Genomic DNA, 24836 nt, shown 5'->3' with positions numbered 1-24836 from the left:
AAATCGAGGATGCAAACAGATCTTAACAAGGAATGGCATGGCTCTCTGCCGACAGGGCCATGCCCGTGCATATGTGCTGTACAAAACAAAAGGGTACAGTTGGTTACCTCAGAAGTGGATGAAAGATGACTGTGATATTACGAGCTCCCGGTTTGCAGACAAACTTTGTCCCGCCACCGTCTATTAAGTTGTCGTCAGGTCCGCCTTGAAAGGAAACACACAAAACGCCAAAATGATTATTTTTCAGGCACTGTGCGCTTTTCTGCCTTCACTGAATGAACGCAAGCAAGATCAGACTGTTCTTAAAAAAGAAAAAAAGACTGTCCACAGCTCACACTCTTGGGAACACTGACCCATGGAGGGAGATCAATTAGTAACACTGATTAATAAGAATACAAAGGTGACCCACCTGCTCCCAGGAAAATGCACACCATGGATCCCACCCACAACCCCCTTTATCCAGGTGGGTGTTCTTCCCCAAGGCCCAGGACTGATCGGCTGCATTTCTATAATGCCCTTCTGAACACCAACCAAGGCTGTACACAGAAAGTTAAAAAATAAAAGCCACAATCAAGTAAAAGGTATTAAAACATAAAAAACAAAAAAACCTTAACAACTTCAGGGAGCGAAGAAAAGAAGGTTTTGCTGAGTTTGTATTCACTCTCAAAATACACAGATGAGGTCCCATCGGTGAGCGTGTTCAAAGATAGGCTGGACATGCACGTGGTGGGCATGTCGTGAGTGGAGCCGGCTGGAACCAGGGGTCAGACTAGATGGCCCGGGAGGCCCCTTCTGACTCGCTTTGTTTCTATGTTTCATGCATATTTACTCTGGAGTTTAATACTCCCGCTTGGTCTTCACATACACGTGCAAGCAGAAGGCATCACAACATGGTGCTGAATGAGATGTTCTACAAAGTTCCTGTCATGCTCCCTAACATCTTCTAGGAATATGGAGACTATTTCCAAACATTTCCCGGATGCAATGACTGCCTTTTTGCTCCCCTATAAATTCCTACAGAAATAGAATCTGGAAATGTCAGTGGAACATGGGAAGAACATACCACTCAGCAAAACAATTATTCATTTCCGGCTTCTGTTGGAGAACAGTTCAGATTCTGGTGTACTGCAGACCTCACCCAAACCTCCAACGTGCCAAGGGAGCAATGGGAAAACAGGTGGAAATTAAGAAAAAGGTAGATCTGTTTTTATGAATCCCTCCATCAAATCAATGATCAACTGAGTGAGGAATTAAATCATCTGCTGTAGTTCCTAGCTGTGCTATTCAAAGAAAGACTGCGGAAACCACAGTAGTATAAAAATATCAGGAAATCAGGCAGCCAGGCGCTTTCTGAATATCAGGCTGTTGACACATTCCAGAAAGGGCAGGTTCAGGGCCTGCGGGAATCTCACCCGGGGGTGGAGGAAGCCCCCAAAGGGAGCTGGTGCTCCTGGGACCAGCCTGCCACTCATCCAAGGGCAGGGAATCGGGAGGGGGCCGCAGGTGGAGGAGGACAATTCGGAAGCATCTGTGCACAAGCTCAGCCTGCACTGAAGTCAGACTTTGTAAGAAGCATTTCTCCTACTCATATCGCTGGTTCCAGCATATAAAAGTGGAACTCGACTTTGGCAGGGTGGCCAGATGTCCTGATTTATAGAGGATAATGCTTTATCTGAAGGGCTGCCAAAGAATGGCCTATTTGAATATTCTTCCAACCAACCAACCTTCCTTCCTTCCATTTCTATACCGCCCAACAGCCAAAGGTCCCTGGGTGGTGCCCACCAAAAAGAAATACAGTACAATACAAAGTAGATTAAAGCAACAAAACATCAAAAAATTACATTAAAAGAAAACACTGTATTTAAAACCACATTTTTATGAATAAACAACTAAAACCAGTCCACACTGCTAGGGCAGTGGAAAGGCAGCTGACCAAAGTCCACCGCAGCCTCCCAGATGCTGTTTGAAGTTGGTAAATGTCACAGCAAAGAAGGGGGTCTTAACCTGGTCCCAAAAGGAGAGTAAAGTTGGTGCCTGGCAAGACTCAATGGGAAGATCATTCCATAATCTGGGGCTACCACGGAGGAGGTCCTTCTCCTTGTTCCTCTCACTCCTAACTCAGACAGCCACCCCAGAACCACAGCTGACGGTCTCGGACATTGCCGAGAGACCCAGAAGTATCAAAAGGGCCACACGCCCGTCTCCCTTTCGGCCAGAGGCTTGGAATAGGGCCTTTGTCAGGCTTCCCCAGCCTGCTGCCTTCCAGGTGTGCCAGGCTTCCCAGGCAGGCTGAGGAACGCTGCCAGTTGTGGCCCAGTGCAGATGCTGGCACAGCCGGACACAAGCTTGACCTTAAGGGAACCGTGCTTTACTATCTGGATTTCCAGGAATTGCCGCTTTGGCAGTCTCCTCCCTCTTCCAAGAAATCTCTCATGCATACCAACCGTTCTTCTATTTTTCATATCTTTATGGCTCAAAATGGATTCTGGCTTCCTTGTTACAGCATGCAAAAATGACTTAAATTTGTTTTCCAGCTGCTGCATACAGGATGTATGCCAGCGCGTTGATTTAATCTGTCTGGTAACGAACGGCAAGGGTTCTGACTGGGGAGCGAGGGACGAGACATAAAGCGAAGCTCATCGCAACACCGAGGAGGGCTTCCTTGTGAGTCAAGAGATGGAGTCCACTGCTAAAGCTGCCGAATGCTTCTGTAACGCAGCCTGAAATGCCAGCACTGGGCAACGAGCGAAAGGATGGGGCGAGTGGGCTCGGTAAGCCTGCATTTTCGAACGCAAAGACGCAGCACCTCCACTTTGCAAGAGACAGACCCCCATGCAAGCAAGATTTATCTGTCTATTTATTCAACATTTTTATATGCCATCTGATACCACAGCCTCTGGACGGCTTACACATAACAACAACAACATACCAACAAACAACACACTCACTGCAGCTGACCATTAGTGATAAAATCAACGATAAAGCCAATTAAATATTAAAATGTCGGAAAAATAAAAAAGATCCAAAAAAGATCCCCATATTTTCCAAATTAAGGTGTCAGATAAATCCACAAGAAAGTCAAATGAGTTCGGATTTATATGAATCCGATTTGCAGATTCTGCAGTGGATCAGGTTTCTCTAAGTTGCCCAGATTCTGCAGACCTGAGGACGAGGTTTTCACTTTTATGGGGGGAATAGCACTAATCATACTTGTGCATATACATAAACCCCCTAAATGTGCCTTTCCAGTTGTGGATTCCCAAATTTGGAGCTGCCTTCTAAGACAGGTGTACTCAGCCTCTTCACAACTTGCTTTTAATCAGGCAGCAAGACACATTTGATTTTAAAAAGGCAGGATAAAAATGATAAATAGACCAGCTAAAGGTGGGGATATTTATTTAACAGCAAATATAGAAAGTAGAGTGTAAGAGTTCATTAACATATGTTCACTCACTCATCCTGACAACAGCCCCGGCAAGCAGGCCAACCCAGTCACTGAAAAGAGGCTTTGCAGCTAACACCGTGCAAGCCCCAATGTGAAATTGACCTCTGCCCTTGTGGGGATGCAGAAAATGTGGGAATCTGGCCCAGAGCTGCAGCCAAGAATTGACTAAGGAGAAGGAAATAAAATGCAGGCAACTCAGTAAAACTCTAAGCTTGAAGGGATGCTGCTTTCACGTTCACAGGGAACTTGTCCAGCCGATCACATCTCTGCTGCCCTCTCTCAGACTAGATGGCCCAGGTCAGACTAGATGGTCCAGGAGGCCCCTTCTGACTCATTCTGTTTCTACGTTTCTCAGAAAGGCTGCAGATGCAGAAAAACTTGGCTCTGTCCACTTTCTCCACATAATGCATAATGTTATACTTTACACCATCATATGCTTCTCCTTGCTCATACTTTTTAAAATGAAAAGGCCTCAAAGAGGGCAACCTTTCCTCTGTGAAGAACGGATCCATCCTCTGAACACTTTAGTTGTCCTTTCCCACCCTTTCATCGCTCTAGACCATCTTGTTTGAGATGCAGCAGCCAGTAATGTATGCAAGGTCCTAGATGCAGCACAGCACAGATTTGTAGAAAGGCAATGCTGTGTAAAGGAACGCTTGCGCCCATATATGCCCTCCCGCCCCCTGAGGTCAGCAGCGGATGCCCTCCTCCGGGAACCCTCTGTGAATGAGATTAAGAGGGTGAGCACCCGGAGGAGGGCCTTCTCTGCGGTGGCGCCCCATCTATGGAATGCGTTCCCCAGAGAGGTCCGCCTGGCACCGTCGTTATTTGTTTTTTGGCACCAGGCTAAGACCTTTTTATTTAAAACTTATTTTAACGGTTAATTATTTATTAACTAGGTTTTTTTTTAAGCCAAGAATGCATTGGGGGGGTGTTATTTATTGTATAATTTAGTATTTATTTATTTTATTACTTCTGTATTTATTTACGTGTTGTGAGCCGCCCAGAGGCTTTGTTGAGATGGGGCGGCATAGAAATGTTTTAAACAAACAAACAAAATTGGCATTTTTATTTTCGGTGTCTTTCATAGTCATGCCTAGCATGGAAGCCACCTTCTTCAAAATCGCCTCTCCTGTTTTCCTGTACCACAACCCCAGGATACCTTTCCTGGCAAGTCTAGCTCACCCCCATCTGTAAAGCTAGGATTCTTGGGCCAAGTCTTTCCAGTTACGTAAGCTGAACTGCATTTATTTTAATTCCTGTCCACCCAGTGCAGATAGCACCTACTGAAGTTCTGCGCAGTCCCTTTTTGTTCTTCCCACCCTGCACAATTTAAGGACATCGGCAACTGTGGCCACCTTGGGGCTCCAAATTACCCGTGAACAAATTGGAAAGGACTCCATCCTTTCCAATTTGGATCCTCCATCCTGTGCCTTCCTGCCCGCTTTCGGCTTCCCACCATGTTACCTGTTACCTACCCAGCAGATGACCTGTCCTCTTATCTTATCCCAAGGTTTGGTCAGGAACCTTTGGCGCAGGATTTTGTCCAAAGTTTCTTGAGAGCTGAAGCACACAGAGCCTGCTGAATTGTTGGCGCTTTGACTTCTTTTGCTTGCAAAAAACACACTGCAGGCAATAATCTTAAGCAAAGGCGGTATCAGAAAGCCAGCAATGGATGGCAAGATTGGGAAGGTTTAAGTCACCTCTCTCACACTCCTGGCCAAGAGACCATTATGCAAACAATGGGGCAAAGGCACTGCGATCCATGAACCGGCCTTGTTAGCCAGAAAGGGGAATGACCGGAACGCCATGGAATTCTCAGCCTGGATGAGCAGGGACAGCCATCAGGAAAGGTTTCATTTTGAGCAGGCAGGAAGCCCCATAAAACCGAGTGATTTCTTCCCGGGATGTCTGTAGAGCAAATACCATTGTGCTCATCCACAGTCATTGCATTCAGTTTGTGAATAGGGTGTGAAAATTAAAAAAAAACATGTGAACAACCTATAAGGTTGTGCTGAGACAGGCCTGCCTACCCTGCCAGTGTGGCCTCACCCCTGGCCAGGGCGCTCTGTGGTCTCGGGCAGGGGGCCAGATGGCCAGTCAAAGAGTGGAACCTGACAATGGCGTCCTCTTTCTCTGAGCAGTGGCTGCACCTCTGGGACGAACAGGCCACGCAGGTCTCAGCCCTGAACGGGCTGCCCTTCCTTCATGGAGTGCCTCCACCGAGAAAAGAACCACACCTTCTGCGGTACCCCAGCCCAGATATTCTCCCATCTCTACTGTCTGACAACATTTTGGCAGGAAATGCCAGGGACCGTGTCACATGAAAAGGATGCACTCGGCCGATGTGCTATAGTCCCTTTGAGAAGACAAATTTGGGGCAGACGCCTGAAAAAGCTTTGTCACATTGCAAAGAGAAGAAAGCACATGCGCGCGCACACACACCCACACACACACACAGGTTCCTCAGCTGCCTCCCCTTGTGCACAGGGATGGACGACCTCTGACCATCCAGATGATTTTGCCTCAGCTCCCCTTGCCCCAGCCGAGGTCTAGGCTGCCTTGCAGTGGTGGGATTTGTAGGCCAAACATGTAGAAGATGGCCATCTTTCCAAACAACGTTGTGCAAGCCACCTTGGAGAATGAAATCCACACTACAAGCATAAAAATGAAGTTGGCCCATGTCCCCTGAGCCCAACCAAGTCTTGGTCCCAACCAACAGTCCCAGACGTAAGCCAGGCAGCTGCTGAGAAACAGACAATTTGAAATTTTGTGGGCAAAGTTTCATGAGCAGGTGAGGAAGGAGTGGGTTGGATTTGACACCGGTATTTGATAATACGGCATCTGATTAAGAGGGCAGGCCAACTGCGACATGCCAACCCTCCAAGTCATTAGCTCTTAAACAGAAGGAAGGGGTGGTCTGCACAATTCCATCTGGGAGAAGGAAGGAATTCAGTCTGGAATCAGCTTCTGGGGATAAAGTTGCATTTCCCCACTGGCCAGTATTCTAACTTAGTTTGTGCCTTCTGTTATCAGCTTCTGCAATTCTCTCTGTATGCATCCCAAAAGCCAGACTGATCAGCTTTAACACAGCACGGCCTTTTAGGGTGGAAGTCCTTGCCCTGATTGGCAGGGAAGGAGCAGAACAGCAGCCAGGACACCTTCCACCCGCAAGACGCTCAGCTGAGCTCCCTCTCTCCCCACACCCAAAGGATGGAGAAACGGGGTACACGGACCAGGCACCTGTTGAGGCCCTGAGTCTGGCCGCCTCCTTGCCTGGCAAGCACCACCATCAGAGGCATTTCGGGCAGACACCCCACTGTGCGGGAGGCAAAGCCAGAGCGTCCTGTTCGCAGTCCAGTCTCTTCCCACGGCAAATAAATCCAGCTAGAATGGAGCCCAATTTACAGCTGGGAAAACAGTAAAGAAAAATAGCCCAGCCTGGCGCCTGTTTTTATGAGGCCATATTTTGAGTTTGCCGCGGTTTTATTACCCTGTTAATGTCATTTTAATTTGTGAGCCGCCTTGAGTGCCATGCATTTGTGGAAAGAGGAGCTTTAAATTTTAGTATCAATAAAAAATAAATGTGGCTCATATTCAGTGGGAGATCATCTCTCTTAGGCTGAAGTGGAACAGAAGGATGTGTGACGTTTTACGCCAGTGTTTTGCTGGCACTTCTTTTTGTCTTGCTTTTTGTCAGAAGGTGTCTCAGATTTCAAATTGCAGCACAGAGATTAAAATAAGAATACTTTAAAATATTAAACACCGGAAGACCTCCCCCATCCCTGCATGGGGCAAATCCAGGCATTCTTGCCTATTCCAGGCATTTGGTACTCAACTGCTGTACCACATAATCCCAGGATGATGCCCCATGATCTCCTGCAAGCCCCAGAAGATAGTATGACAAAATGCAGATATTGTGTCCGGCTTCACTGGCGATTTCCGAAAGAGCAGCCAGGTAAAGTTCCTTCTGCTCTTATTCACCAATTCATTCCTTTGAGTGGATTTAGATCCCACCTTTCTACCAAAAATGACACTCAAGGCACCTTGCAAAACAATTTAAAACAGATTCAAACCATGAAATGCATTAAAATATAACCGATGCAGAATTTTTACAAAGCTCCTAAGTCACAGACCCACACACAGGCTGAGCGCCTTCTTGGATATAGTGGGGTTCGCCTGCCGTCAAAGAGACAGTGGAGAGCAAGCAAGCCAAGGCTCCCAGGGGAGGATGTTCCACAGGCTGAAAAGGCCGTCTCCAGCATTCAGGTCACCTGGTCCTGAGCCGTGCAGAGAAGTAAGCCGGCACTTTCAACTCTGTCCAGAAAGAAGACAGCCTCTGCAACAAGAGAGCTGCACGCGTCCTGTTAGTGGCCTCGGCCAGCATTCTGGACCAGCTGAAGTGTCTGAACAATTTTCAAAGGCAGCCCCATGTACCGAGCACTGCAGTGATCCCAACGGGATGTAACAAAGGCCCGTGTGACCACAACTAGCCCAGGCATCCCCAGCAACAGTGCAGCTGGCCCACTCGCCTCGGCCATGCAAGCAAGCCCTGGGCCACTGCCACGACCTGAAGTCCACGTCCGGGGCCACCTCCAAATGCGCCACAAGACCAAGACTTCAGGGGAGCGTAACTCATCCAGCACAGGCCAAATCCTTCTTCCAGAACTTCCTTCTGAACATCCGGGGTGCCTTCCATCTGTTCGCCCTCACTCAGCCAATTCCTGGGATCAGGCCCCAGTTTCAGATCAGAGCAGTTTCTCCGAGCTCGTCCGATGAAAAAGTTGATTGCCATTAGCGGGCGGTCCCTGTGACAGTGTCTTCCCTTCATCTCCTAGAATGTGGGAAGCCCCTCCCTGTTCAGGAGCCATGCTGCTTTACCTGATACGCGAGACGGTGCGGATGCTTAAAGCAGGAGTACAATTTATAAAAGACTGTAATTGTAGCAATATTTTAATTCTTGTGAACTCCTTGGGGGCGCCTTCTCAGGCAGAAACGTGGTGCAGATATGTTTGTATAATAAAGCCAAGAAGCAAGAAAATGGTCTAGCATCATTCCTCAAAATAAAATCAGAAACGAAGCGTGCCAGCGTGTGCAGGCTGCGTCTTCTGCCCCGCTAAGGAACACAGACGGGGCGCCAATGAAGACCAGTTGCGGGAAAACCTGGGCAGGAGCGAGCCGTTCTACGCCTATCCTGCTTGAGGCTTGCTGTGGGCAGCTGGTTTGCCACTGTGAGAACAGAATGCTGGAGCAAACCTTGGCTCTGGTCTGGCAGGGCTGCTCTTACGTTTTCAGGCCGGGGACCACAGGTGCCCGTCCCAGGCTTCCTGCAACAAATACGCTGTCCTCCATCGATGAGAGCCAAGTGCTACAACACAGAAGGAATGCAAAGGTGGCTGTGCCGTCAGTGGGCAGAGGGGGCTCAGCCAACACCTCAGCCTGTGACTGTCCCGCTTCTCCCTGCTCCACCACCTCCGATTCTGCCTCCTCACTGGATTCCAGGCAGCGGCTGCTTAATATTTCAAAGCCTTGCCCAGAGGCACTCATTCCACCGGCCACAAATGGAGCACGGGGTGGTGGTGGGAAGAGCTGCCGCGGAGGCCGCCCTTCGCGCAGGTTCTGCAAGAGGCTGAGGCCCAATCTGTCAGTCATTTGATCAGAATGTCAGGCGTCGTGGTCAAGTCTCCCTTCTGGTCTATAATCTGTTTAAAATGCAAGCGTTTCTTCTGTCCTGGGATCAACAGGAAGGCTATGATCAATGTGCTTGTCATCACTTGTATCTATTATTCTGGTAGGGCTCCCTAAATGCCTCCTGTACACTGATCTTGGGGTGCGGGAAATGCAGTTGCATGGCAGGCTCGCGGCAGAATCCATGCTTCACCACAAGCACGAGGGGAAAGGAGCAGCAGCCGTTCTGGTCCTGATGCAAAATGAACAAAATGCGTAAAATACAACTGCCGCATGCTATCAGGCCAGGGGTAACACTCGCCATCTTACATTCGTGTCTCGTTCGCTGCCCTTCCAGAAGGCTGCCATTTCCTCGGCACTGATTCTTCAGGGTGAGTGGCACCCAAATATCTGAAATGCTTGTTCTTAAGTAGAAAATACCCCAGCTTCTTTATCCATTCCTCCACTGTGGGAGCTACTTCACCTTTCCAGGAAAGTATCCGCAGAGCAACCAGTCTCTCCACAGAACAGTTTAAACTGGGTGTTCTGTTTTCCTTTGTGCCTGAGCCACTGGGAGGGAGGTGCATGGAACCGACAGGCTGATCAAGGGTGCCTGCTCAGTGTCACAGCCTAAAGAGAGTGAATTAGCTGACCCTTGCCTGGCCTGGCTGGCCCTGGGTGGCCCTGCCTTCAGACAAATGGGGGCTCTTTAGGGGTTTTACTGGGCAGCTGCCCTGCCCCACTGTGGAAGTGAACTGGGCGCAGGGCCAGGGCTCAGACGATGCCGCATTCTGTTTGTAACCCTCAATGTGTCACAGTGTACGTGGGTCCCTGAAGGCCTGAGACCCAGAGGAAAATGAAGAACGAAAGGCATGATGGGACCGACCAGACTGGGAAAACTGAGAGGCCGGGAGTGGTCGGAGAAGGGAACATCACAGATAAGATAAGCGCTGCACCATCCAGAGAGAGCACGGAATGTGACGAGAGGGCGTGTGTTCAAGATAAGGACCAGCACGTTCTGTGCTGTGTGTCGCTCTGCTCAGAGGAGTCCACTGTTCGATCCAGTTGGACCAAGCTGATAGCGTCCACTTAAAGGGATAAAATGTCTGGGTTTTACAGCTCCCGTGTGCCAGAACAGTGCTGCAACTGGTCACCCACAGTCCCGATGGGTCACCGCCGGAGAGGGTCTATTGGTAGAGTATGAGTGTTGCAAGAATGCGCGTGTGAATAAGGCCTCTTGATAGTGTTGCTGATGACTGCTGAGCTCGTATTCTTTATACCATGGAATAAGTGTCACATGCATAGTGTTTAAAACCAGGTCTGGCGCTCAGTCTCTCTTTGATAAGGGCTTTCGGTGGAAGCCTGATAGTCTCCTCTTTGCTGAATGAAGGGCCGCTTTAGCACAGTCACAACTGCTTCTCCAATCCTTTTTCCTACCATAGAAAACCCATTAAGGGAAGGTGGCGGTGGGGGAATGGAATAGCTCCACACCATTTTCTGATTGCTGGTGCGAGCAGCTGTCCTCCTGGAAGCACGCCTGGCCCGCACTCTCACAGCCTCAGTTTCCCATTTGGAAGAAAACACCCTTCATAATGGATGACCTGGACGAAGGCTGCATCCTGAGTATGCACACGGCAATGACTGCCATGGCTTCGACCACTTAAGACTTCTTGAAATGAAACAACCGACCAAGGCAGAGGGTGCAACACCCCAGGAAGGCGATCTGCCAAAGAGCCGACACTGACAAGGGGGATCCCAGGATCCAAGAAGAGGCTTCTCCTGGCAGAAAGCATTCAGAAAAGATTCGTTTTCTGAGTCAAAGGAGGATGTTGAACTGCCTCTTGGCCCCATAAAATACAAACCGTTCTAGAATGGGCAGACTTAGATGGCTGCCCAGCAAAGGAACACCTGCCCGGAATTCCAAGCAGATTGCTCTTGGAAATAAAGGTTGTCTGGGAGCAGAGCAAAGTACTTCCAGCTGGAAAGGCACAGGCTTCAGGAGACCAGTCCATGCGCCCCCAGAGGAGCTTAGGCACCTGCTGAAGCCACTCATCTTTCATATCCTAGACCAGCCTTCCCCAACCTGGTGGCCTTCAGAGGCATTTGGACCACAGCTCCCAGAATTCCCATCCAGCAGGGCCACTGACCGGGAATTCTGGGTGTTACACTCCAAATGTGTGTGGAAGGTACAAGGTTGGAGCGGGCTGGCCTAGACTCTTGGAAATCCACTTAGCTGATGTGCCTGCAAGGCTTGGCTTGTTGACCAATCTCCTTTTCTACTAACATTTGAACCCTGGCTTAAGAACTCGCTTCTCAGACTAGGTATGCTTCTGGACTATGTCACTGTATTTTGACTTAGACCGTGCTTTCCCAACTAACCCTATTTTAATGTGTTTCTTACCTCAGCCTGCTCCCAATTTGCTCCACCCAGAGTCCAAGGACTAAGTTTGGACCCAGCCTTAGCAGAGCACAGAGGCAAAAGATCCATGGGTTAGAAGGAAAGGCTCAGCTGTTCATTATAGTTTTAAAAGTGTCTACTTTCTGGTATTAAAAAGTGGCAGAATTCTCTCCAAACACAATAGGGCCTGCGAATCACCAGTAACACATGTAACGTGACTGGGAAAAGCCTTTAATTGATGGTGGCACAGAAACGAGGGGATCCCCCTGCTTCAGAATAGCAATCTTAAATCAGCAAGCCTAGCACCTGTTAATCCTAATCATGCAATCCAGGTCCTTTAAGCCCATACATTATGTGCCCTGATACGGAGATAATCCTAGGTGGATTAAAAATGGCAGTCATGGGACTGGTACAACAAATGTCCCGAGATTAAGGAGCTTGCCGGGGTCATGGTGACTATGGAGGCCCCCAGGGATGGGTTTAACAAATTATTCCTGAGGCTGGAAAACTGGCTGGGTCCTCAATGAGCTAAGAAAGCACTGCCAGTCTTGCCTGAAATCTGTTACATGGGAGCTCTAACAAGAGAAAATCCTGCTTGGCTATTCCGAGCGGTGATATCTCTATCAATCTGCAACAAAAAGGGAGGTTGGAGGGGTGGGGTGGGGTGGGGTGGGGTGCGGGGAGGCTGCCATCACGTCCATGAACACAGTGGGGGTCTGAATTAATTCATTATCGCGTAATGTGTACATAGAATCCGGGTAATAATATGGACTTTCCCCAGAGGGACCCCTAAATGGATTGTGTGTGCCAGCGAAGCACAGAGTACAAAGCTGCAACTCCCATCTGAGGCGGGGATGATCAGATTGTTCCGAATTTGAGCTGCCAGGTGGCATTACTCAACTTGTTCATCCATAATCTTTTTCAGATGGGCTTTTCCCCACCTCCTCATTTTGTCGCTTTGTTTTGCCCGAGATTCAATCAAAGGTGCATTAGGCATTTGAACGCATCCAACCGCCTGGCTCCCTAGCCGCATCAGGAAACCTCCAGACCCTGGTGTTAATTTGGTTACGGCTTTAATCCTCGCATTTCCATGCAGATGTAGCTCCCCCTAAAGACCCAGCTGACTGATGTTGGTGAGAATGCAGAGAGGCCTGTTTGTAAAGGAAACCTGAGCACCGATGACCAAGATGGCTGCTCAGTCCCTCAACAGATATTAGCAATTGTGGGAAGGCGGCCAGGATCTTAATCACAATTCTTTGGAAACAGAGCAGGGGATGTGGAAATGCTGCTAGGCTACGATAATACCATGCTTAATCAAAGCCATGGCGGGCACCAGAGCAACCTGCCGACTTTAATGAAAACCAATTTCATAGAAGTCACTGTGTCAGAAACATGCTGGACCCTAATTCAGTAAATTCTTGGGGGGAAAGGAAAAGTTTACTTGCCCTAAACTTCTGGGCAAAATATTCCAAAGGCAACACACAGTGTCTCCGGTGCTGAAAATGCCGCTTGTACATAATCGGCGTCTTCTCAAAAACAGCAATGATTTAATCCCCCCTTCTTTCACTCGCTTTTCTCCCCTTGCAATATTTCAAGGAGAAGGGCAGAGAACTCAGTGTCTGCCAAAGCAGGAAATAATAATTCCGATGCTTTTTCTGGTGCTGAATGAAAAGTAGCAAGGGAGAAAAGGGAGCGTGAAAAAATGGAACATGGAAACAGAAGCTCGGTTTCATAAAAGACGCCAGTCTCTCTCTCTCTCTCAGCTGTCAAAAGCTGGGCTTGCAAGATCTGAAAACCTTAACCAGCAAGTGTCCAGGAGCAACTGAACCAGTTCTGTGGCGGTGTATTTGTGCCCTTCACACAATGATTGCAGCTGCAGGTGTCCCACTAATGGCATCTCACTGGGTTTTTCTCTGACAGACACTTATTTTTTGAGGCTCGGCTCCTATCAGGGCAGCAACACAGAAGGTTGGGTCAAACAACTGCATTCTGGTTGTATATTCAAGATCTCAGCCAGCCTGAATTCAACAGGAACCTGGTAACCAGGCCAAGATCTTTTTATTTAAACGTTAATTTAACTGCTGACTTTATTTATTGATTTTAAATCTGTTGCCAGGATGTCTCCAGTATTTTATGTATTTTGTATAGAAGTATATTTATTTATGTTTTGGAAGCCAACTCGAGACTTATGCGAATGGGGCAGCATACAAATTGTCCAAATAATTAGAAAGAAAGAAAGAAAGAAAGAAAGAAAGAAAGAAAGAAAGAAAGACAGAAAGACAGACAGACAGACAGACAGACAGACAGACAGACAGACAGAGGATGTCCGAGGCCCACGGTAGCTGCAATATTGTCAATCTATCAGATGTGTCTAAAGGATCAGAAGTAAATGGTTGGCTCACCTTATTTTATTTCATCATTTGTATAAAATCATTTGTCTAGGCACTGCACAGCCACTTTAAATGAGAAAAAGCACAATAAAATCTAACAAAAATCTACAACCACAGCACTACAAAAGCCAACATGATAAATACCATACAAATCAAAGAGTTAAAATCAACTACCAGGAACTAATAAAATCACCAACATGTCACAGGGATTAAAATAACAGAGATCTTTCAGAGCTTAGGAGGACCAAAAAGCTTCAGCCGAGTCCCCCATCAGGTTCCAGTGCACCAAACAAGGCGCAGCTGTATAAGCTTGGAAAATAATTGGAGGCTAGCGTAGGTGAGAGCCGTGGATGGAATTCTTATTGCTGTATTTTGCACTAGCTGAAATTTCCGAACTCCTTCCAAAGGCAGCCCCAGGCACGGCTTAGTGCAGTAATTCAAAGGGGAGGTTGCAAGAGGAGGGATCATGGCCATCAGTCGAGCTGCCTTCAGACAGGTTGTAGTTGGGATGCCAACTTAAGCTGGTAAAAGACAAGCGGTGCCTCCTGCGATACCTCAAGATGCCATCCTCAGGCGGGCCTGTACCAACCGTAGCGCTTTTCACCCTCAAATCTTCTCGCAAGGTCATTGCAAGCATGCCAGGAAGGGCTCCTCCACATCACCACCGGGTCAGAGCTTAGAAGGCTCGAGCCACACTGAAGAGGTGCAACAGCGGGGGAGAAACATGGCCCCTTTGTCACCATGACGGCCCCTGCACAGGTCCAGTGATGCGCTCGTGCTAGCGTCCAGCTTTGCCATCCCTCGGCTTCACGACAGCTCCCAGCCTGCCTCTTCTCCCTCAGCTCAGGCAGAGCCCCGAGTGCTCCACAGGCCCTGCAAAGCAGGCGGGTCTGCATGGGTTAACCTCTGGGCTCCTGGGGTTTCAGCACAAACACCACCTATTCCAGGACCATTCCACCCCCTGAGCCCACAGAAATCCATCAGACTCCGCCAGTCTTTGGGGATGGAACGTTCTTCTTGGTTTCCCACCTTGGCGAAGCCCAAGGTAGATCTGGACTACAGCAAGGAGTGACCACAGTATGACTGTGGACATCTTGCAAACCGCCCCCCACCACACACACACACTCCTGAACCACAATCCTCCTTTTCAGGAGGAAACAAATGAACAAACCTAATACGTCCTGCTACATATCTTGGGCTGGTGAAATGGTGGGAGAGGACCATGGTTGTCATGGCTTCTGGAAGTCCTGAGGTACTTCAGATCCAGCAGAGGGAGACCCTTTCCCTGGGGATCCTCAGCACTGAATGCAAAACCAGGTCCATCAGCATCAAGGTGGGCAGTACACCGGAATCCGGAATCACACAGCAATACTCTAGCATGGCACCCGCTGAACAAGAAGCTTACTCCCTCCGCACCACGGCACTGATTCACACTGGCTTTGCGCGAGCACTGAGCTTGCTCCAACACTAACCATGGTTAGCAAATCAGGACTTGAAAACACAGCCTATAGTTTGCTTGCAAGTAGCTGGGGTTAAACGGAGATGTAGTGCCATCCATCATTCAAGACAAGGGAATACAGTGGTACACCTCCCCACTCGGGGGTGGGGGTGGGGAGATGGCCACGATCCTGGTTGCCACCCAATGTGGAGTTTGCGACCTGAGTCAAAATTTTTCTGAAATTTTTGCTCGCAGCCCGATTTGGTCGTGAGCTGAGGCTTTCGTGAGCCGAGGTACCACTGCATGCACTTGCTTCTGTGTGTAGCTTGCAGAGCTAGGGCGGGCAGGCAGGCAGGCAGGCAGGAAGACCCAAGGCTGTGGCCCAAAGCATGATGAAGACCGGCGACTTTACAGCTGCAACAGCCCACCAAGCTCTCCGGCATGCCCGAAAATGAGCTACATCACCACAAACGAAACTATGAGCTACGAGGCCAGCACAGACGACGGTCTTTGAAAGAACGGCACTTGCTTTCTGTGTGTACAACTCTAGGCCAGAAGAACCCCCAAACCCACTATTCTTCCACCAACTCTGCGGCCTGCCTAGTCTTTTGGCTGGCCCACAGCATCTGCAAGTGCCCCGCTGCATTCCATCCGAGCCTCTTCCTACTGCAGGAAACTGGTCACAAAATACGCAAGACCGCTAGCCCCGAGCATCTGCAGTGGCAATTCAAAGAGACGAACTATGGCCTGAAAAGTCATGGAGTCAGACAAAAGCAGGGGCTTTTTTCTTTTCAAATGTCACGACCTGATTACAGCCCCTGATTTTCAGGATCATTATTCTAAAACCGAGATACTACAGAAACCATGCAAAACATGTGAAACCAACATGGCCCAGTTGGGAAGTGCATTTCATGTTTTCTACAAATCTCCTAAGAGCCTCCCACAATACCAGGATTCATTTCTCAAAACCCAGCCACATTTCAAGGAAATATATGTTTAAAGTGATTACAGGGCGAATCGTTTCCCAGGGTGCCGTTGTTGCCTAATGCCCTGCCTTTCCTTTCTGCCGAGTCCATTTAAGCTGGTTTTGGACATTCCTGGCTCCAAGCAAGTAAATTCTAGCACCTTGTTTAGGGGCAATAAGCTAGTCTAAGATTAGAAGGAGAGTTTGGTCAGCAGAGATGTGTGGGTGAAGAAATGCCAATTCCCTGAAGGTACAGGAGGCAAACACTGCATCCCTGACTCAATCTAAAGTCCAGGCACTATATCTGATAATGAAGTTTCATTCCACATTCAGCCCTTGGGGGTGGCGGGGGGGGGGGGGCAGGACTGCTGAAACTAATCAAATGGTTGCACTTTCTTCTCTTTTTTTCAGCTTGAAATAAATGAAATAATGTCCTCTTGTAGGCTTCACTTGATAGCTGCTGGAAATGTCACTTTAGATCCAAAGCTATTTTTTCCTACAAACAAAAACACAAATACACGGGGGACGGGGAGGGAGGGAGGGAGAGGACACGCATGGAGGTTTTTGCCCCAGCTGTGCACGTGTGGCATCTCCATATTCCGGTTTTCATTTCCATACATCTCTTCACCCTCTTACACACACACACACACACACACACACACACACACACACACACTGCTTTGTGGCCTGATAGAGAACTATGAGGTCAGAAACGGCCGACCGCCACTCCGCCACAGGCCGCCTGGCCCAGCTGCGACACCAGCACCACCAGGGGCGGAAGCACCCCGGCATAAAGCTTCGTGCCCCCTGCTCCACCACCCTGCAGAAGACCCAGGGCAGTGCGGGGGGTGCACCTGACCGGCCTGCCTCTGGAACTGAGATCGTAAGCTGGGTACCCAGAATGGGGGACTTTTCCAGGGGAGAAGGGTCTTAACCACGGCAGGCAGCCACAGTTTTGCACATTGCCCCGAATCGCAGGGAAGATCAAGCCCAGGCCAGGAACAAGAGACACACAGAGACTTGCAGGAGCGTGTGTTGCACTCTTGCTGTGCCCTGACACAAGCACGCTTGAAACGGTGCGTTGCATAGACAGCTTTTGGCCCAAAGCGCAGGGGATACCACTCTGAGTCTGAGGAGGACATCGCCTGACGGGAACCCAGAGGTGAGCCTGAAAGGGGAAACCCATGGGGGAATCTCCCAGCACCCTAGCAATGCCTTGTCCAGCATCCCTTGTATTCTGCTGTCGCGGCACTGCATGTGCGTCCACGTTCCTGCCAGGGGCGTCCAATGCGGCACGGGTGAGCGGATAAATCCTCTGTGTGATAACACCACGCCATGCAGCAGAGATGGCCTATAGCAGAGAGTGAGTGGAAAACGCAGAGCAGGGCTCCTCTATTCAGCATTGGCTTTTTTGTAATGACGCAGTTCCGTACTATTAACAGAGCAGTAGCCCGTTAAACCAGGATACGTTTTCTTAAAACCAAGAAATAAAAATAGGCCCCAAACACCGAGCAACTGGCACTGAGCTGTGCTCACTCTTATCTAGACCTCATGGGATGGTGGAAGCACTGGTGGGGTGGGGGCAAAGAACCGGGGCGTAGCCGGGACATGGGGGCAGGACACCTGGCTCCACCTGCTGGATCGTACAAAGAGAAATAATGCCATTTTTCACATTAACAGTCCCACTCGAAACACACTGCCTCAGAAGGAAGTCCTGCCGATGAACGTAGATCTCAGGCAATCATGTTTAGGGTTGTGACCTTGTTTGACATGATCCAACTATAATTCAGATGTGAAAACATGCCTTTGCATCAAGTAAGCAGAAGGATCCGGCAAATCGGGCAGGGGACAAGGCCTCAGTCTGGGAGGCAGCTTCCCCATCCCCACTGGCACAGTTTAGGGTTAATACGCTGCATGTTTCTCCCTTTCCAAGGTCCTGAGATTTTAGATCAGGCCATACTTGCAGCCAGTGGAATTATGTTCATTGGAAACACAGCTGACAAGTTAGCATGCAGGGCTGAAGGCTGAGGAGCAGTGGATTCTTGCCACCAGAAATAATAATGAAGTCTACCAGAAGGGTACTACTAGCCAGTAAGGAAAAAGGACAACACACAGCCTCATTTCAGACAGGCATTATTTTTGGATTATCCCAGGGCAATGTAAGGGCTTCTACATTATTCACTGTACAATTTAATTTGGGAGAGATTCCTATCCATTTTTATGCAAGTGAACAGCACCCATTTCCTCCTCGGAAATTGCTACGAAAGATGGAAAATAATGGTTTGACTTTTGTGCCCCTTCTCCTGTGTTAGACTCCTATTCGTCTTTCTCTTAGCGAGCTGACCTTTTCTCTTAAGAATTTCAATCTGTATGCCTCATTGACATTTGCTGGACCATCTGCTGCTCAGTTCCCATTCTGCTTTCACGAATATTTTTATTTCTTTCCCGTAAATTGGTGCAGTCAAAGGAAATATCTGACGGCTGGTCCCAAGAAGCAGATTCGCTAGGACAGAGGTACACGACTGCTGTGAGGTTTTAGGCTACTCACTTCTCTTGTCCTTAGATTTATGAACTCCAAAATATGATGTGCTTAATGCAAGTTTTCCATTTATCAGCAACTGATGCATTCCTTCACATGATATATCCGTCAGGAGACCATAAAATGGTCAGCCCGGAATATCCGGTATATGAACTGTTTAGTTTCAACTAAATGAATGTTGTCCACTTTAATGGTGACCAATAGCACTTTGATGGCGTACAAGATCAATTGAATATGTGGATATTGTACTGTCAGAGAGAACAATCTCAAAATCAGTGCTAGAAAGCACATTAAAATTTGTCTAATCCTTTGGAGTAGGGAGGTATAAACAGAGTTGCACAATACTGCAGCAGTTTGGTCATAATATACTCCTTGAATTTGTAATTGCTCAATCTTTTCCCAGCCATTTTAGTCTTTCAGATTTTATTTTAAATTTGGAATTTCATTATAAATCTTTGCACTGCTTCTGGCTTCTATTTGGTTATTGCTTTTATTTTATACTCTAGCTTTAAAATTTTGCATTATACTTGATCGTGTAGTATGTTACGGCTTCAATTGATGAGAACTACCCAGTACAGAAGAGCAATGAACAGACAGACAAATCCATAAATATGGGCAGCTGCTGCTTCAGCAGTCCAGGGACTGTACATTTGAGGCAGTTGTCTCAAATTGCTCTCCAGGAGCAAGACCAACCTTCCTCTGCATGCCCACAGTCAGCCTGAAAGCAGCTCTTCCAGTCCTTCAGATGCATATAGCCCGGGTTCTGCTAGCTACAAAAGGATAAAAAATAACACCTTGGCCTGCTGTGTCAGGCATGTGCCATCAAAGCCACGGCACTGATGTTACGTATCTAAAGGATGACACATCGTGGAAAGGACCAGTCAAGGCTTGGAGTGGGAACTGGGACTCAAGCATTATGTATTACGAAGGGTCCATCAAGTATATTGAGTCTCACACAGAAGCCACTGCTCAGGGGTAGAAGCACAGGCATCCGTCTTCATAGGGACGTTTAGCTTAAGATGCTCCTTGATCCCAACCTGAAAAATGGACCATCCTACTCAGTATTACATACAGTGGGGGTAGGCATTCTTGCACCTAAGGAGATACAAGGATTTTGTTTATCTTTGCAAATCGTGAGAACAGGTCTCATTCGCAACCAAGCAAGCAAGCAAGCAGGAAACCATGTTTTCCACTTTCCCCCTAAATTCCCAAGTTTCCATTCACTCTAGGGAAAAAATGGTATTTTTCATGCTTTACTCGATGGAAGGAAAGTACACCTTTCTGGTGTGCTTTTCAAAATGCATTTTTCTCATTCAAAATGAGTAAAGAACACAAGTAAATGCAAGAACAAGGCAAGAAGAGAGCCAAACTATTGTTTGAAGAAACTCGGACAACACTAAAATCACTTGTTTGCCCATTCCTCATTGTGCCCTTCAGATATTTGGAAATAACCCTCAGCAGTCCAGCCAGAGAGGCCAGTGGTCAAGGACACGAGGAGTCGTAGTCCAAAACACCTGGAGAGCATCAGGTTCTCTAATCCTGCACTAAACTGACTCTCTGCATTTCTGCAGCATTTCAAGTAAGAGTTTCTCTTCCAGCCCGAGCCGGAGACGCCTGGAACCTTTGGGCGCGAAGCATGTGTTCCGTCACTGCGCTATGGCCCTTCCTTCCAATGTGGGAGGATCACCATGGGGCGGAGAATGAGTTCTCCCTGAGATATTGGTGAGATTTTGTCAGTCAGACTAGACAGAATTAATGGGCTTCATTTAGCCACCTGACAGACCAGCTCCTTGCCACCTTTAGACTAGACATGAGGAGGAATTTCCTCGCTCTCAGAGCAGTATGACAATGGGAACTGTGACCTGGGGAAGTTGTGGACTCTCACCGGAGACGTTCAAAAAGCGTCTGGACAGTCATCTGAGTGGGATGGTGTAAAAGCAGGTTGCTTACCTGTAACGGATGTTCTTTGAGTGGCCATCTGTGCATTCACACATATGGGTTGCTGCGCCTGCGCAGTGCCTAGGCCGGAAGATTAGAAAGCTAACGGTTTTTGGCGGGAAAACTCCGCTCCCCTCCCCCTTCGTGGTATAAATAGAGCGGAGTGTCCGTCATTTTACTCAGTCTTGAAGACCGCACGTTCGCCCTCTAGAGGTTAAGAATAAAAGTAATGAGAAAACACAATAATATCTGAATGGTACTGATGTGAATTATAGTACAGTACCGAGAACAATATCTAGTCAGCGATATAACCCAACGGTACCGATGCAAATTATTTTTCGGTACCGATTTATAGTACGGTACCGAGAAAAACGAGATCCACTCACTGACACCGAGTGGGGCCGGCGGGTGGGTTGTGTGAATGCACAGATGGCCACTCGAAGAACATCAGTTACAGGTAAGCAACCTGCTTTTCTTCGTCGTGGCCTCTGTGCATCACACATATGGGTGATTCGCAAGCTTACCACAGTCGGAGGAGGGAGGTGTCGTCAGCGAAGAACGGATGAGAGAACAGCTCTACCGAAAGAGCAGTCTTGTCTGGCACGTACATCAAGCCGATAGTGCTTGGCGAAAGCACATGGACCAGCCCAGATCACAGCTCTGCAGTTGTCTTGCACCAAAACCCCTGCGGCAAAAGCGGACGAGGTCGCTACTGCTCATGTAGAGTGGCCACTTGGAAAGACAGATAAATCTATTTTCGATAGCTGATAAGCCAGGACAATAGTCTGGACAATCCAATTAGAGAGTCTCTGAGATGATATTGGTGATCCCTTTTCACGCTTGGAGTATTTAACAAAAAGTCTATTAGTAGTACAAAAAGATTCAGTGCGGGATCTGTAAAAGGCCAAGCAATGGCGAACAGCAAGCGTGTGTAGAGCACGTTCTATCGGGGTCAACGGCGATGGAAAGAATGCCGGCAGAACGATGTCCTGATTCAGGTAGAACGGTGTGGCCACCTTGGGTAAAAAGGAGAAATTCATCCGAAGGACGACTTTCTCCTTATGGAAGTTCAGAAATGGTGGGTCTATGCGGAGAGCACAAATTGGATGGTCTCAATGCAGATTTGAGAATCGCCTGAATTTCTCTGTCCGTAGGCATCGGTACCGTGGCAGTTGCTGTCGAATCCGAAGTCGGGGCTGCATATACCGTCTGTTGAGTAAGGTCACCCGTAGGGTGAGGTGTCCCCGGTACCGACTCAGTGGCATGAATCACGTGATCCGCCATGCCATCAGCTTCAGAGAAAGTATATCCAGATGACGGATTGCTCCTCCTTGTTGTGTTAACACATGCGGAAGAGTTGGTAGATGAAGGAACGTTCTTCTGGACAGCAGCAAAAGAGTGGCAAACCATGGTTGTCTCGGCCACCACGGAGTCACTAGTATCCCCGTGGCATTGTCCTGGGCCATTTTCGCAACCACTCTTGTCAGGAGTGGGATCGGGGGAAACGCATAAAAAGTCATGTTGCTCCAAGGGACCATAAGAGCAACGGCCTGACGCGACGCCCGCTCTGGAACAGTATAGGGTACACAGGCTGTTCTCTCGAGTGGTGAACAGGTCCACGTCCGGATAACCCCACAAGTGGAAGAGTTTCTTGCAAATTTGTTTGTCCAACTCCCATTTGTGGATTGTTGACATCTGTCTGCTTAATGTATCTGCTTTGACGTTGTCGGTTCCAGCCAGATGAACTGCCATAAGCACGATGTTCCTCGGTATGCACCAGTCCCAAATGTCCATCGATAGGCGTGCTAAGGCTGGGGATTTTGTGCCCCCCTGCTTGTTGATGTAGAAAACTGCCGCTATGTTGTCTGATGCAATTTGGACAACTTGACGGCATAACACAGTCTCGAAAGCCTTGAGGGCGTTGAAAATCTCCAGAAGTTCCAGAAAGTTGATGTTTCCTCGCCTCTCGTCAGTTCCAAGTACCTTGGACCCAAAGTCCCGAACATGCCGCACCCCATCCAAGGAGGGATGCGTCGGTGTACAGAGCTGTCGTTGGCCGAGGTGGTCGAAACGGGGCGCCGATCGACAGGTTGTCTGTGATGGTCCACCACGTTAAAGTGTGAAGAATTGCAGATGGAATCCGAATCGGCTTGGTGGCAGGATCTTGTTGCGGTTGAAAAGCAGTGTTGAAAAACAGTTGTATGGGTCGCATACGTAGTCTGGCATACGGGACAATGGCAATTGCAGCAGCCATATGCCCCAGTAGTCTCTGAACGGGACGTTCCATGTAGCCGAATCCGATGAATATGGCTGCATAAGGCATTCTGACGTTCCGGTGGGAGGAAGGCTTTTTCCTGCGTCGAATCGAGTCATGCCCCGATGAAATCGATGACCTGCGTGGGAATAAGGGATGATTTGTCGCGGTTAATGCAGAGACCGAGAGCATCGGGTAGAGCGCAGGTCATTTGTATATCAGACAGGAGAGCTTGCTCGGATTGCGAGACGATTAGCCAGTCATCTAAGTATGGGTATATCTGTATTCCCCATGTCCTCAAGTGTGCGCATACTGGCACCATACACTTCGTAAAGACTCGAGGGGCTGTTGCCAAGCCAAAAGGTAGGACGTTAAACTCGAACAGGTCGGATCCGACAGTAAAATGTAGAAAGCATCTGTGTGAAGGATGGATGGAAATATGAAAATAAGCATCCTTTAAATCCAGTGAGGCGAACCAATCCTCTCTTTTCAATAACGGAAGGATATTTTGCAAAGTGCTCATCTGGAACTTCCTTGGTTTAATGTACTTATTAAGAGTTCGTAAGTCCAGTATCGGACGAAGACCACCATCCCTTTTCGGGACCGTAAAATATCTGGAATAGAATCCATGCAATCCTTCCGAGCAGAACAATTGTCAAATCGCTCCCTTGAGAAGTAGCTGGGAGACCTCATCGCGTAGCACCAATGAAGAAGGTGTGAAGCGGATCGGGCTCGAAGGAGGGATAACATCGAATTCTATCCTATATCCGAACTGGATGATAGATAACACCCACCTATCAGATGTAACAGACTCCCAAATGGGGAGTCGGCCCTGGAGCCGGTCTCCAAAAGGGAGAAGGGAAGGTGGTGTTGGGAAAGAGAGGATGGTTCGCCCAAGCTGTCAACGTGGGCGTTTATCGGTATCGAATCGCTGACAGCCTTGGGAAAAACACTGTTGTGTTTGCTGTCTCCGATGCTGCCGTTGTTGATATTGCTGGTGAGGGTAGTTTTGCTGGCGCAGATAGTATGGTTGGTTCCGGTAGGAAGACCGAGGCCACTGCCACTTACATTTTTGCGGGAGCTCCATGCGGCGTGCAGTTAGGCGTGATTCGTGAATCGCCTTTAATTTGCGGTCGGTCTTCTGGTGGAACAGACCGGTACCGTCAAATGGCATTTCCTCGATTCTGCGCTTCATCTCATTGGGGAAATTACAATTGCGCAGCCACGCATGTCGGCGTAACGAGATGGCATTGACGAGGGCCCTTGAATCAGTGTCTACATGATGACGAGCGGTAGACAACTGTTGCACCGCCACCTGCATCGCCTCCTTAATGAAAACCCTGGCAAGGTCCGCTTGGTGGTCTGGAAGGGAGGAAGCAACGTTATCCAGCTTCTGCATGATAAAGTACTGGTAACGTGCCAGTGTCGCTTCGTAGTTCGATATGCGCATGCCGAGTCCAGAGGCCGCATAGACTTGGCACACAAGCATATCGATTTTCCTCCCTTCCTAGTCCCGAGGAGCGGTATGTCCCCTGGACTCCCTGTCCTGGGAGGATTCAACCACAAGAGAGTTCGGTTTTGGGTGACGGAGTGGGAAAGGAATGTCATCGTCACAAACTCTATACATGGCCTCATATCTGCGGGAGGTCGCTTGTGGTTGGGCCGGTTGGTCCCAGGGCTGGACCATAGCCTGGCAGAGTGTAGTTATAAGCGGCAGAGCTATGGATGCGGACTGCTCTCCCCGAACAACATCATAAAACCGATCTGTGGAGGGGTCTGGCTGTTGATGAGCTTCGATTTCAA

General features: G+C 48.6%; 1 protein-coding gene across 4 annotated transcripts in view; it reads right to left on the bottom strand.

Annotated features, from left to right (window-relative positions):
• EXOC4 (exocyst complex component 4) overlaps positions 1 to 24836 on the bottom strand; it is a 394149-nt gene that overhangs the window by 186017 nt on the left and 183296 nt on the right. For all 4 annotated transcript variants that reach the window (XR_006414572.1, XM_044428719.1, XM_044428745.1 and 1 more), the window contains one exon: positions 108 to 204. Coding sequence is in view for 3 of the 4 variants with exons in the window: in XM_044428719.1 (XP_044284654.1) it covers positions 108 to 204 (97 nt within the window). In the remaining variant the exon portion in view is untranslated. The remainder of the gene's footprint in view (positions 1 to 107; positions 205 to 24836) is intronic.

This window comes from Varanus komodoensis, unplaced genomic scaffold (genome assembly GCF_004798865.1).
Source record: "Varanus komodoensis strain SLA01 unplaced genomic scaffold, ASM479886v1 scaffold1, whole genome shotgun sequence".
NCBI lineage: Eukaryota > Metazoa > Chordata > Lepidosauria > Squamata > Varanidae > Varanus > Varanus komodoensis.
This window is presented reverse-complemented; position numbering and strand designations above follow the sequence as displayed.